General features: G+C 44.0%; 1 protein-coding gene across 1 annotated transcript in view; it reads left to right on the forward strand.

The window, feature by feature from the left end:
- Nucleotides 1-201: 201 nt before the first annotated feature.
- Antxr2 (ANTXR cell adhesion molecule 2) overlaps nucleotides 202-12,619 on the forward strand; it is a 122,911-nt gene continuing 110,493 nt past the window's right edge. Inside the window, exons 1-3 of the mRNA XM_041671572.1 lie at nucleotides 202-1,279; nucleotides 1,899-1,970; nucleotides 3,931-4,002. Coding sequence (XP_041527506.1) covers nucleotides 1,128-1,279; nucleotides 1,899-1,970; nucleotides 3,931-4,002 — 296 coding nt within the window. The 5' untranslated portion in view covers nucleotides 202-1,127. The remainder of the gene's footprint in view (nucleotides 1,280-1,898; nucleotides 1,971-3,930; nucleotides 4,003-12,619) is intronic.

Below are 12,619 nucleotides of genomic sequence, written 5' to 3' on the forward strand. Positions count from 1 at the left end.
GTTAGAGTAAATACGATCAATATACGCCGCATGAAATTCTCAAAGAATTAATAAGAAATGAAACAAATGAATGCCCTTTTTTTAAAGGAAAGAAAAGAGGAAGTCCCCTCTCTTAAACACTAAGCGCTGCGTCACTACATCGTGTGTGATGGGTGAAGGGTGAGGAGGGATGAGCCATAAGGCCATCACTTTCCAGGAGACAGCTGGTCTTGCGTCTCCAGACCACGCGGGGGGCTGTGGCAGCACAGCTGGGAAAACCCGCCCGGCCCAGGTTTGCGGGAGAGTTGGGTATGTTTAGTTTCCAGAGGACATTTGTGTTTTTTTGAACTCTTCTCTCTCTCTCTTCCGAAATCTGGCAGGCCTTAGTCATCCGCCGCTCAGCACGAACCCACAAGTGTGCTTGTGTGGCTCTGTGGGCTTCCTCCCGGCGCCCCGCCCTCGGGCTCACACTGCCTCACGCGAGAGAGTGGAGCGGTCTGCGCACCCTGGTCTGGGGTGTCCTGGGGTCCCCCGGGCGCTCAGCTTCCCCCGCCTGCAGAGGATCGCCCCGTGGCTCCGGGCGGGTGTCTGGCGCCGGGAAGAAAGTTGTAAAGCGCCGCGAGGAGTTGGGCGGTCCGAGGAAGGGAGGCGGAAGGGGAGGACTCGGCTGAGTTCCCGCGGCGATCGTGGGGTCCCCAGGAGTCTGTCCCCAGCTCACCACCGCAGCTAGACGTCAGCTTTCCGGCCCGGGATTGGCGCTAAAGACTAGACCCTAGCCCGGGAGGAACTTATCCAGCGAGCTGTCGCCTCGGGCCTTATTGTCTGCAGCAGCTCTCCCGAATCCGGAGGGGGAGGACTGGACCGCGCTCCCACTGGGATTTGTCCAGAGTTCCGGCCGCAGCTGTGCCGGCCGCTGAGACTCCCTTTGTCCTCCCAGGACCTCCCTCTCTCCCTTCTCGGTGGCAGCTGTCGGGTGGCGCTGAGCCTGGAGCTAGCGTCCCAGTCCCTTTCAGCCTCTGACCCCAGAGTGAGTCCTTGGTGACTCCGCCTCTTCGCATCTCAGCTCTGCGGACCCGAGAGCCCAGAGGCCGGAGACAGGAGCCCAAGGGGCTGTGAGCCAGTGGGAGCTGCCGGGCCCCGGCCCCAGGATGGTGACGGGTCGTCCCCGGGCGCGCAGCCCTGGGAGCTGGCTGTTGCCTGGCCTGTGGCTGCTGGCTGTGGGCGGTCCGGGGTCGTTGCTGCACGCCCAGGAGCAGCCTTCTTGCAAAAAAGCCTTCGACCTGTACTTCGTCCTGGACAAGTGAGTGAAGGGGTCAGGGCATCCTGTGAGGGCAACGCTGGGTCAGCTGGGACTGAAGCTGAAATGTCTTTGGGTTCTGGGGAAGGGGTGTGAGAACTCTTCCCTAGGGTGTCCTGTTACTGCTTCCTTTCAAAAAGCTGGGGAGGGTAGTGGGATCCAGGGACCACTAGGCTTTCCAGAGAGCTGCTTAATTTAGTAATGGGTCTCTTGGGAAGTGGTTACTTGCAGTTTGTTTCACCCCCAGGACTTTTTTAGCTCCTTGGTGCCTCTATCACACTCGCCTACACCCCTTTAGACTCTCTTAAGTTTGCCTAATTTTGTCCTGATCACAGCGCTTTCATAGAGCCAGGAAAAAAGCCTTAATATACCCAATGTGATTTGCATTTCCTCAGAAAAGCCGGGTCTCACTCTCAACAATTCACAAGCGAGCTGCCCCCAGAGAAGTGTGGTGGTCTTGGCTTCTTGGATTCAGTCCAGACTGTGAAGTTTCAGCTCCGAAAGTGAACCTGTACTTCACTTTGAAGAGGGGCCAGGACCCCGGCCCCAAGCCTTAGGAAGCTGAGGAAACATTAGCAGTTTAGCCCTATGTTTTGCTGATCCGTTTGTGTTCTTTTTTCAGGTCCGGGAGTGTTGCGAATAACTGGATTGAGATTTATAATTTTGTCCAGCAGCTTACAGAAAGGTTTGTGAGGTATGGCTCCCCAGTTCATTCTTCTTGGTATTGGAGAGGAAACTCATCAAAAGCCTGGTCTCCCTGTTCTGAAAACCCCTCGTAGGGAAGACCTTTCCTGAAATGTTGACTTTTAAGCGTCTCAAGGTGGCCCTTGTCCACATGTTCCGTGGAGTCTTTCAGCTGTCCCTTGAAGGTTTGTTTCATCTGGCTCCCAGAAACTTGGCCCAGGCCGTGAGGAAACATCTTCAAATGCAACTCTTAATGTCTTTTCCTTTCCCGGTTTTCATCTGTTTCGAGTTTGACTTATGCTTTCTCATAATTTATTGCATTAAAAATAAGTTTTATTCTTAGAAGATCCATACTGCATTTTCAATTCCACACCCTTAGCACCGTAAACGTCCACATTCAAAAGGAGAAAAAGTGTTGGGAAACTTTAAATGAACATGTGCTAATAACCCACCAACAGAAAAAGCACGTGTGTGTGTGTGTGTGTGTGTGTGTGTGTTGAGAGAAACAAGTCGTGTTTACACAATGTGTGGGTGTGTGGCTGGTTTAAAATTTAACTGTTCTATATATGCAGGAGGCTTCACTAGCAAACACTGTTTTCCTCGCCTATAAAAAGCAAGACTGCTAAGAAATCCAGCTTAGTCTCTTATTTAGAAGTAACTAGGAATTAGTGGCATCTCCTATTTAAAAATAACCGTTGGAAACCATGTTTTTGTGGCTCCCCCTCGGTTTTTTGGAAGAAGAAAAAAAATGCTAGGAAGAAGTGCAAGTTTATCAGGGTAATGGAAAGGACACAAATCGGAGCTGTGTCATTAAATATTGCCTCCTTCAGTCTTGTGAGCCCAAATGTTTTCTGTAAAACAGGCTCGGATGATCAAAACATTTTGAAAGTCATGTTGCAAGTAACTTCAAACAATCTGTAGAGGCCTAGGCAATCCCTGCTTTCGGTTATTGGCAAGCAGTAGAGCTATTCCTATAAAAATGTATGCCTGTCCATGTTCAATCATCAGTCTCCTGCGTCAGGAGCCAACGAGAGCACTCTGGTTCCTGGGCAGGCTCTGAGGTAAAATAGTCTAGGAAAGAATAATAAACAAGACCCTGTATCTGCAACTGTCAAAGTGGAATGGACAGTTGTTTATAAATTTCCAGTTCAATCCTAGAGTGTGCTGGGAATGCCATACAGTGTTAATCAGAAGCAGTGGAGCGTCTCAGTGTAACATCTGACGACTACGGGGCTCTTTTTCATTGATTCTGGTTTGCAAGTTGGATTTCTATAGCATATACTGTTCTCTGGCTCAAGGTTACTCACTCAGTTACTAATTAAATGTCTCAGGAAATGAATAAAAGATGATGACTGACAGGCAACAGTGCTCAAAAGTATGACCTTTGGCTTCGCTTTTATCTTAGTTTCAGAGCTGAGCATACACTTTTCTAGAAACAGGAGTGACTCTGTACCTGAAATCTAGAAGACAGATCGGGAAGCTGAAAATGCCCAATAAAACAATGATTACTTCATCCTTTAAGTATCCCTGCTTTAGGAGGAGTTTGTTTGAACACTTATCATGACTTAAGTCAGGCTTGCTTCTCTTCAGCCCCAAGGAGTTCATTATCAATTACCCAAAGGGCCTGGCCTTCTGCAAAGAGATGAAGTAGAAGATCAAAGGAAGAAACATTTTTCTAAGAAAAGATTTTGCAGCAGCCTAGAATCCTTCTAGTTATTCTCTTTCTAGACATAAGCCTCGGGGGGTCATGGAGGAGTGTTTTGAGAGCTGAGAAGCACTGATTACATAAAATGAAAGGCAACTCAGAGCAAGGCTGAGCAGTCAGCGGATCATCTTAGAGAGTTCCATTTAAGGGAAGTGGGGAGTGTTCAGGGAGACTCATTTGAGATGAGACTCCCTGGCTCGGCCTCGGGATTGTACCAATATTTCTTTTGAAAAATGTTTTAACTGCCTCTTTCCTTATTTTGCAGCCCTGAAATGAGATTGTCCTTCATTGTGTTTTCTTCTCAAGCAACCATTATTTTGCCATTAACTGGAGACAGGTTAGTGCATTATCATTTCACTTCAGGCTTTTAGTCCAGATGAATCATAAAGGCATGATTGATATTGCTGTGTGGTGATTCGGGCCTCTCAGTGGGAGCAAGCGGACACACAGGCGATTCAGTGCTCTGCAGTAACAGAAGGGGGTGGGCAGTAGGAGAGACATGGAGTGGATCATCTGGAAATCAATATTGCTGATATCGATGCAGAATAGAGCCCGGGAGCCTGCCTCAGCCATGTGCTCACTCTTTCCCACCCTTCTCCCTCTCACTGTGGGCAGCTGCACATTTTTGTTAGGGAGATGCCGACTGTGAGTCAAAGAGGAATTTGAAGAAGGAGGAGAGGCGGGTATATATTTGGGTAATTTATTAGGTTCCGTAGATATTCCAGATTTCCAGTCCTTCTCTGAAGTTCAGTGATGCTGAATATATTTGACTTTATTTCACACACACACACACACACACACACACACACACACACACACAGACACACACACAATGCTACCCCTCAGTGCTCTGAAAAGGAGTGGCTTCCCTGTCCAGTGTCATAGTGGCCATTTCTATGTGGTTTAAATAAATCATGACACTCTGGAAGTAGTCCTTCACATATCTAAATCATGGCTGCCTTTCCTGGGTTTATTTGTGCTCACTAGACCATGATTCTGTAGTCAGAAATGGGATGTTATTCTTCAGTTCTGCTTCATTCCAGCTAACATAAAGGGAGTAAGGCCTTGGATTCTTGTTGAATGAGTGAGTGAGGTGACGTCATTTTGGAATCACGTCTTCCTGACTTAACAGTTTTAAGCAAGGGTGTTGCTGTGCTGTTGACTTGAAGGATTTGAAACATAATTGTGAAAATAATTTTTATTTTTGTAAAGCTCAGTTAATAAGTACGAACATTTTCTTGAGCTTTCAGTTTTGAAAGATCAAAAAAGCACAAAGGGTTCAAGGAGATAACTTTACAGTTCATGGAGTTGGTTTGGAAAATAATACATATTATAATGTGTGTGTGTGCATGTGTGTATAGCTCTTGTGTTAACTTTTTCTTTTCCTGGAGAGGAAACCTCTCTCTAGGTTGTGAGTTAAGCTCAGATCTTTACTCTCCTCATTAGTACTTTACCTCTGTAAGTTAAGAGATACATAAGGCTCTCAACAATTGCAGTTCCTTATAACTCACTGCTATAAAGATTTTTGGTTTTATGAACAGGAGATGTTTTTACTGACCAGTTTAATTTCCAAAGAGTCAGGTTTGGATCGAGCATGTCAAGGAAGAAAAACACTGATTTAATATTTATGACATTCACACACACACACACACACACACACACACAAATATATATATATCTTAGCACAGTGCCAAGCATGTTGCGGACTCAGCAACTGACAGCGACATACATTGTGCCAGGGATTCTGCTAGGCACTTTTTATATGGTTTTATATGCATCACTCTGAAGATAAAGCGTAGTCACTGGCCATCCAGCTTGGTAGTGTTTAGACAATGTGTGGCGGAGATTTGAGTCTTTTATCTAAGCTTACAGTACATCCTTTGTCAGTGGTGAAATCCAATGCAGGAGGGACTGAAAGAGGTAAAAGAAGAGACTTTTAAGAGGCGACAAAAATTCCACACTTCAGTTACTGTACTAAGTCTACCTGAGTTCAAATCCTGCCCTTTGAGGACAAAAGTGACGCCTACCTTATAAGGTAGTTGCAAGAACTGAAGGTAATGGCTATGAGAAAGGATCTCGTAAGTTAGTATTCACGAGACAAGAGTTTTTGATCTGGGAAGATCCAGTCAAACACATGCACGTAAGCACAAGGACTTGAGTTCCATCCCTAGATACTGTGTAAAAAAAAAATGCTAGCTATGGTGGTGCACATCTTGGTACCAGCAGTGGGGAGGCAGAGGCAGGGCATTCTCTGGATAGCAAGGGAAGCCTAGCCTCATCAACAGGTTTTTGACCAACAAGAGATCCTGTCTCCAAACAAACAAACAAACAAACAAGCAAACAAACAACAAAAAGGAAACCAGTGACTTGCATCTGAAGCGATCCACCCACGGTTGTGATCGGGCTTCCACACACATGCGCACACACAGAAGTTTCACCTTGTCTCCAAGTCTAAGGTATTCCTCCCCTTCCCCAGTGTCTCCAAAAATACTGTTAAATCATTCTTTTTAAAATATTTAATTAATTGATGAGTATGTGTCTCCCTGAGCCTAGAGTGTATGAAAGTACAGCGTCCTGGTTTGTCTCCTTCACTTGAATACCCAGCCCTAGAACTGAGCCCGCTACAGGGTAGAAACCCAACAAATCTTCGCCAGAGCCCTAGTTAATAGCTTAGAGCCACTATAGTAAAGTTTAGGCTTGTTATGCTAGCAATATAAATATCAATATAACCAGTATAATGTAAATACTGACTTCTATTTGCTACATTTCCCATTCCTGTCTTACACGAGAGATGTAAATGCTCTCACCTTCCTTTTCAATATCTACATTTGCCTCAAATTAGGAAAGTCTTGTCTACCCCAACTGGTCTTTAGAGTTTGAACACAAGATGACTTAGGAAATTGTCCTTATGCAAACTTGTAGAAATGATAGAGGTCATTTAGTTAAGTTTATACAATAGTCTCATTATTTTAGTGAGTTTTTTCTATTTCCTTAAAAGCAGAATTAAATATTTACTTGTGGGCAAGTTGTTCTTGACACATAGCTGGTAACTCATAAAGCAGCACGTCATTTTTTGCAGAAAAGAATTGCCAGTATCTCTAAAAGTAAAGTTTCAGATAAAAAATTTCACTTTTTGCACCGACCCAGCAAAGACAGATATAAGCACGAAATTGGAACTAAATAATTATTTGTAATAATAAGAAACTATATCCAACCTATGTGTTCACCAATTGATGATATTTTAATAGTTACCATATATACATAGGATGAAATACTATGTAGTTACTACCATTGAGTAGATCAAAATATTGATATAGTATGTATAAGGTAGAGTATATGAAAAGCTAAGTTTTAGAACACTTAATATTAATTTTTATTATAAAAGAAAAATAAAACAGAATATTTTAACGTATTATATGTGTTCAAAAATACATGGAGTAGACGGCTAGAGGATAATCAACTGTTAATGGAACTGCTATAGGCAGGAGATTGAATAGGAGGAGAGTCATCAAAATTTCGAGCTTCATGAATTTAGCAGGAATATGTGTGCAGAAAAGCTTTTCAAATGCTTGAATTAAAGAAACTGCACTGACTTCTGTAGCCACAGGTTGCAGAATCAGAATAGAATTAAGGGACGGAAGAGATGCATTGAGATAAAGAATACATTTTATTGGAAGATTCGACTTTGGGTCAAGTGGACACAGGAGTGCAGTAGTATCTGCATGACATTGGGGTGTTACTTAACTTCTTGAGCCCAAGTCCATAGCTACATAGAAAACCTGACTGTCCCACCATAGAGCAATAATGAGCTGACTGAGCACAGTCTTCGGAAGGACCGTTTAAGGATTTAGCCTTCACTGGGTGCACAGAAATGTTTGTGACTGTCTGTTTTCTCTTTTTGTTTCTACCACCTGACAGTAATTATGAATCATTATTTCCCCTGCGTATTTCCATAGTTGTTGTCTTTTCTTTCTGCTTTAATATTTAGTGAGGAAGGGGGCTCAGGTCGAACTGGAGTTGAAGGTCATCCCCGTTTCATTTTGTGCCAGGTTACTAACTGAAGGTCAAAGATTTCAAGGGGTCCCGCTCACAGAAGCTCAGGGCAGCAGGCAGACCCACCCTGGCGTGCCACCAAGCATGAGCACTTCAGTCCGCTGTGCTGACAGAGGCTGGCCTGGGTTTCGCTTGTGTAATTCTCAAATGAATCAGACTTTGCCATAGTCCGAAGGCAGCGTCATCTTCAGCACTGTCCTGTTCTTACAGACCAGTGAACTGGGGAGATAAAGTGACCATACTTGGCCTGTTTTTTTCTTTTAAATTATACTGGGAAATTTGTTTAGAAAAGTCTGCTTTGCCCACATACTTGCCCTCTTTGTGGTTCTGGTCATGGCAGCTGCTGGCTGAGGATAGATATACTAATAGCTACTTTGTTTTATAAACGTGTCGTAGGGAATTAAGTACACTTTAATTCATGCCTGGAGACAAACCTAAAAACACAAAAGTGGTCAAATGGGTAGGGTAGTGAGTGAGGAAAAGAAGCGATAATACGATAAAATGTAGCAGGGATGAACTTCAAGGCCAGAATACTAGAAAATGCAGACTAAACCCGAGAAACCTTATTAAAGCAGAGTAACGAGACTTGGTGAGCTGATATTTTCAGATCCAGGACCACGCCTCTGGATTTATTGGTCTAGATTTTGTACCACAAATGTAGGCCCTAGAATGATATTTTAAGTAAGCAATAGGCAAGTTTTTATAGAAGTTATATTGAGAGCCTGCCCTGTCCTAAGATGATGGATTGTAACACACCCACATGTTCACATGGTTTTTTAAAATCTACGTTGGGCCTGGGCCTGGCTGACCATTGCCTTCAGCTGACATGAGTATGAAATGTTGTCAGCTCCAGTTTCAGGCCCAGGACCTATCAAGGCATTGAAGCTTCCCCTTTCTTGGGAAATAAAACTGTGATGACCCAGAGACTGCTGTGCTGGAGCGAAGCCCAGTCTACCCATGAGGAGTAGAACCAGGCCCAGGCCCAGCTGAACTCAGGGCCAGTATCAGCATTAGTTCCTCTTTGCCAACCCTGTGAGCTAGGCTATCTCAACCTTACTACTTACTCAGCTTCCTCAATGGCCACACGTGAGCATGGTGAGAAGTGATCGTATCTCGACAGCACTAATTTGGGGGGTAGTTTTAAATGCAGTATTAGAAAACAAACCAGGGAAAGGTGACCGGAGCAGGAGATGAAAGTACGTGGGAAGACTGACAGCAAGGGTGGGGAAGGCAGCCCGCACGTTGTTGCCTGAGGCAGAAGCAGAGGTTGACCTGGCCAGTGGTTGTGGAAAGTTTGGTAGGACATTGAAAACGAAAGTGTGTGTAAACAGCGCTCAAGCCTGGGTGTTGTTAAGAGGTTCTCAGCAATCCTACTGAACACATCAGGTGACTTCTCTCAGCTACCTGGTGATGAGAGCAGGATGGAAGCACATTGAAGAAGCTACTTCTCTGATTTCAAGCAGTGTTGAACAAAAGTGTACATAGTTGGGATTGGGAGGTTTAAAAATAGAACTCCCTTTCACCACCCCCACCCCCCAGCGTCTCTCCACAAAGTGCTTGCTTGCCTAGTTCAAGGTCTTGGGTCAGTCATCAGACCTAGAGAGCTGCCTGCTAAGTGTGGCATCTGAGTTCAAATCAGGGCATGCAAAACAAAGTCTTGGTGTCAAGGTTTCTGCAAGATTTGGGATGAGGGTCTTATACAAGAACAAGAAAGAATGACTCAGAAAGCTGAATCAAAAGTCGTGCAGGTGCACCCAAGAATCATAGGGAATATTTCTAAGAATTGGGACTGGGTTATTCTTAAGGGTTGGGAACAGAGATGGTATTGACATATCTTGCATGTACACACATATGTACGTGTTCATGTACTGGTGCACATGTATGGAGGACCGAGGACAACCTCCAGTGTTGTCGCTCAAAATGGCCATTTGCCTTACTTTATAGAGATAAAGGTTCTCACTAGGATCTGGGGCTCACCGTTTATGCTAGGATGGCTCGTTCTCCAGCCTCAGGCATCTTCCTTTCTCTGCCTACTCATGGGTCAGCTTGTTAGATGAGCGTGGGAACTGGATTATGATCCTCATGCATGCATGGCCAGCAAGGTATAAGACTGAGCTGTCTCTCAGCCCTCAAATCTGACACTTTGCTGTTACTTCTTCTTTTAATTATTTAGTGATTCACAAAAAGCATCCTAAGCAAGGCTTAGGCAACAGTGACTCTTCACCACTCATTTCCTCCCTCTATACCCTCCCAGCTATGTGTGTGTGTGTGTGTGTGTGTGTGTGTGTGTGTCTGTGTGTGTGTATATATATAACTGGCTTAGTCTATCTTTGTCATTTGTGTGTAGATAGTTTCAAGGCTGACCACCCTTAACTGGACATCATCCTTAGGAGATGCTAATTCTCCTTCTCCCAGCAGTCATCAGTTGCCTTTAGTTCTTCGTTAAGGGTGGAACATCACAATAACTTCCTACTTCCACATTAACATATCCATTGGTATTGCTACAGTTCCAGTCTTGTTTATGCAGCCGTTCCCAGGAGAGCCAGTTTCACAGCCGCCTTCTTCGTATTATGACTCTTACAATCTCTCCAATCCCTTTTTCTCAACATTTCTGAAGCCATGAATGCAGGATCTGTGACAGAGATGTAAGCATTGGGGCTGAGCTCTCCAGGATCTGATGATCTTGCATTGTGTCTTTTTGTGGTTTCCTGTCATGGTCTCCGTTTTCTGTGAGGAGCTGTTTCTTTGATGAGGGGTGAAAGCTACGCTTTCCTATGGGTATAGAGATAAGCTTTAGAATGTAGTTAGGTATTATTGCTGGTCTAGCAAAGTGCTGGCAGTAGATTCTTTTCTAAGGGCTTTTTCCTTACTAGTTTCTGGAAGATTGCGGAAGTCCCATTGCTAGGCAAGATTTCCTTCCTGTGGAATGGGCCTCAGTCCAGTTAAACAGCTATTGGTTGCATTCAGCACGTGAGGACCACTTATTGCTCTGTTATATGTTGCCATGTGGGTAATTGTATGGCTCATAGGTATTGCAGCTCGGTGGAATTGTTAAATTGCTTCTCTCCCGAGGCAGCTTCCATAGTGTTATTTAGAATGTGAAAGACAGACTGCAGGAAAGGCACTTTCAGATCATTTCCAGCTTCTGTGTCCCAAGCACATGGGTCTTGATCAACAGATGTTCACCTTTAACCCCTGAGAGGCAACCAAGGGCTGCATCTATAATTTGCATTGTTTTGGGAATCCCCAAAGGAGGTTTCTGGTGCCTGTTCCTGGGGTTTTCTGCTAGTCTATGGTTCTTGGGAGAAGTAGTGTCAGCCCAAGAGACTTAACTTCCTTTCGGATTATATACACATATACACACACATACACTTGTATATTGTATATAATTTTAGGTAAATACAAGATGCTATGATTCCTCAAGGTGAAACAACGTTGTTATTTGTCCTTTGTCTTCCCTTCTCCTTCTGTATCGACCTCCCTTCACCTGGGTATTCTGTTTTCTCCTTCATGTCACCTGTATCCTGCTATTCCTCTCCAGAGCCACCCAACTGTCTCCTTATACCTTCCTGGTTGATGCATTTACTCCATGTTTTGTACAGACTTATGAAGATTTGGAACTAGGAACTGCCGATGAGGGAGGAAGTGAAGCATTTGTGTTTTTGAGACTAGGTTACCTCACTCAATATAATCTTTTCTAGGTTCATCATCAGTATTATTTACACTTGGCACTCTGACTAGTTATGTATGAGTCTCTGTATCAACCACTATCCACTGGCAACAGAATATCTGACCAAAGTTGAGATCAGTTCTGTATATATACACATGAATATTTAGAATGCACTTTGACATCACAACCATTCAAAAAAACAACAGTTTGTTCTTCTAGTACCTCTTATGTCTCCAGTCATAAGAGAAAGCTTACAGTGACGGACATAAAATCCCAAGCAGTAGGCCTCATAGCCAACTGATGTGGGAGATCTTCTGTATGCGTGTTGCTTTTATTGGTTGATGGATAAAGCTGTTTGGGGCAATGGCTTAGCAGAGTAAAGCAGGTGGGAAATCAGAACAGAGAACATAACTTTATCAGCTAAGTCACAGCCTTGTGGCAATACACAGATTAATAGAAATTAATAGAAATGGGTTAATTTAAGCTGTAAGAGCTAGCGAGAAATACACCTTAGTCATTGGCTACAGTTGTCTAGGGCCTAATGACAAGAACAAAAGCCTGTACCTGCCCTGTAAAGATGGGTTTTTAGAACTGGTCATGTTGCTGGACACTGACCTGGACACTAGCACCTGGAGGCTAAGGCAGGAAGGTCATGAGTTTGATGGCAGGTTGGGATACAAGACTGTATCTCAAAATGAGTTAAAGAAGTAATCTAATCTGTAGTTGGTTGAATTTGCTTTTTTGGTACCTACGAATTAGTCATAGTTCTTAACTGGTACCTTTTCCTTGGCAAAGCTTTGATGTAAGTGTTCTCATTTTTTTAACTTCCTCTTTTGTATCTACTTCCTCTTTTGTCTGTTTCCTCTTTTGACCCTTTGTTGTGTGAGCTCTTCTTGGAATCAGCAGAGAGTGAACTAGATGAACAGAATTACACTGATAACAGGAGCTGTGGTTGGGCCGTTGCTCACTTGTTCTGTACCATTGAATCTCATAATGGCTCCAGGAAGCAAATGTTTTGTAGATGAGCAAACAAGGCTGGTTTTGAAATTAATTTATGTTCTTTGCAGCCTGTGGCCATCTTGGTCCATGACATTTCAGAAACCCTAGCTATGGATTAAAAGATTCTCCTGTTTAGTTGAGACCCCTTCAGGAGAACTGACAGGTAAACTTCATAGGGGAAGGAGTACTCCCAGAACACGGGTGGTTTTTAGTTAGGTAAGGCAACAGGTTC

Source organism: Microtus oregoni, unplaced genomic scaffold, assembly GCF_018167655.1.
Source record: "Microtus oregoni isolate MIOR12 unplaced genomic scaffold, Mior012 000021F_ref0000039, whole genome shotgun sequence".
In the NCBI taxonomy this organism is placed as follows: Eukaryota; Metazoa; Chordata; class Mammalia; order Rodentia; family Cricetidae; genus Microtus; species Microtus oregoni.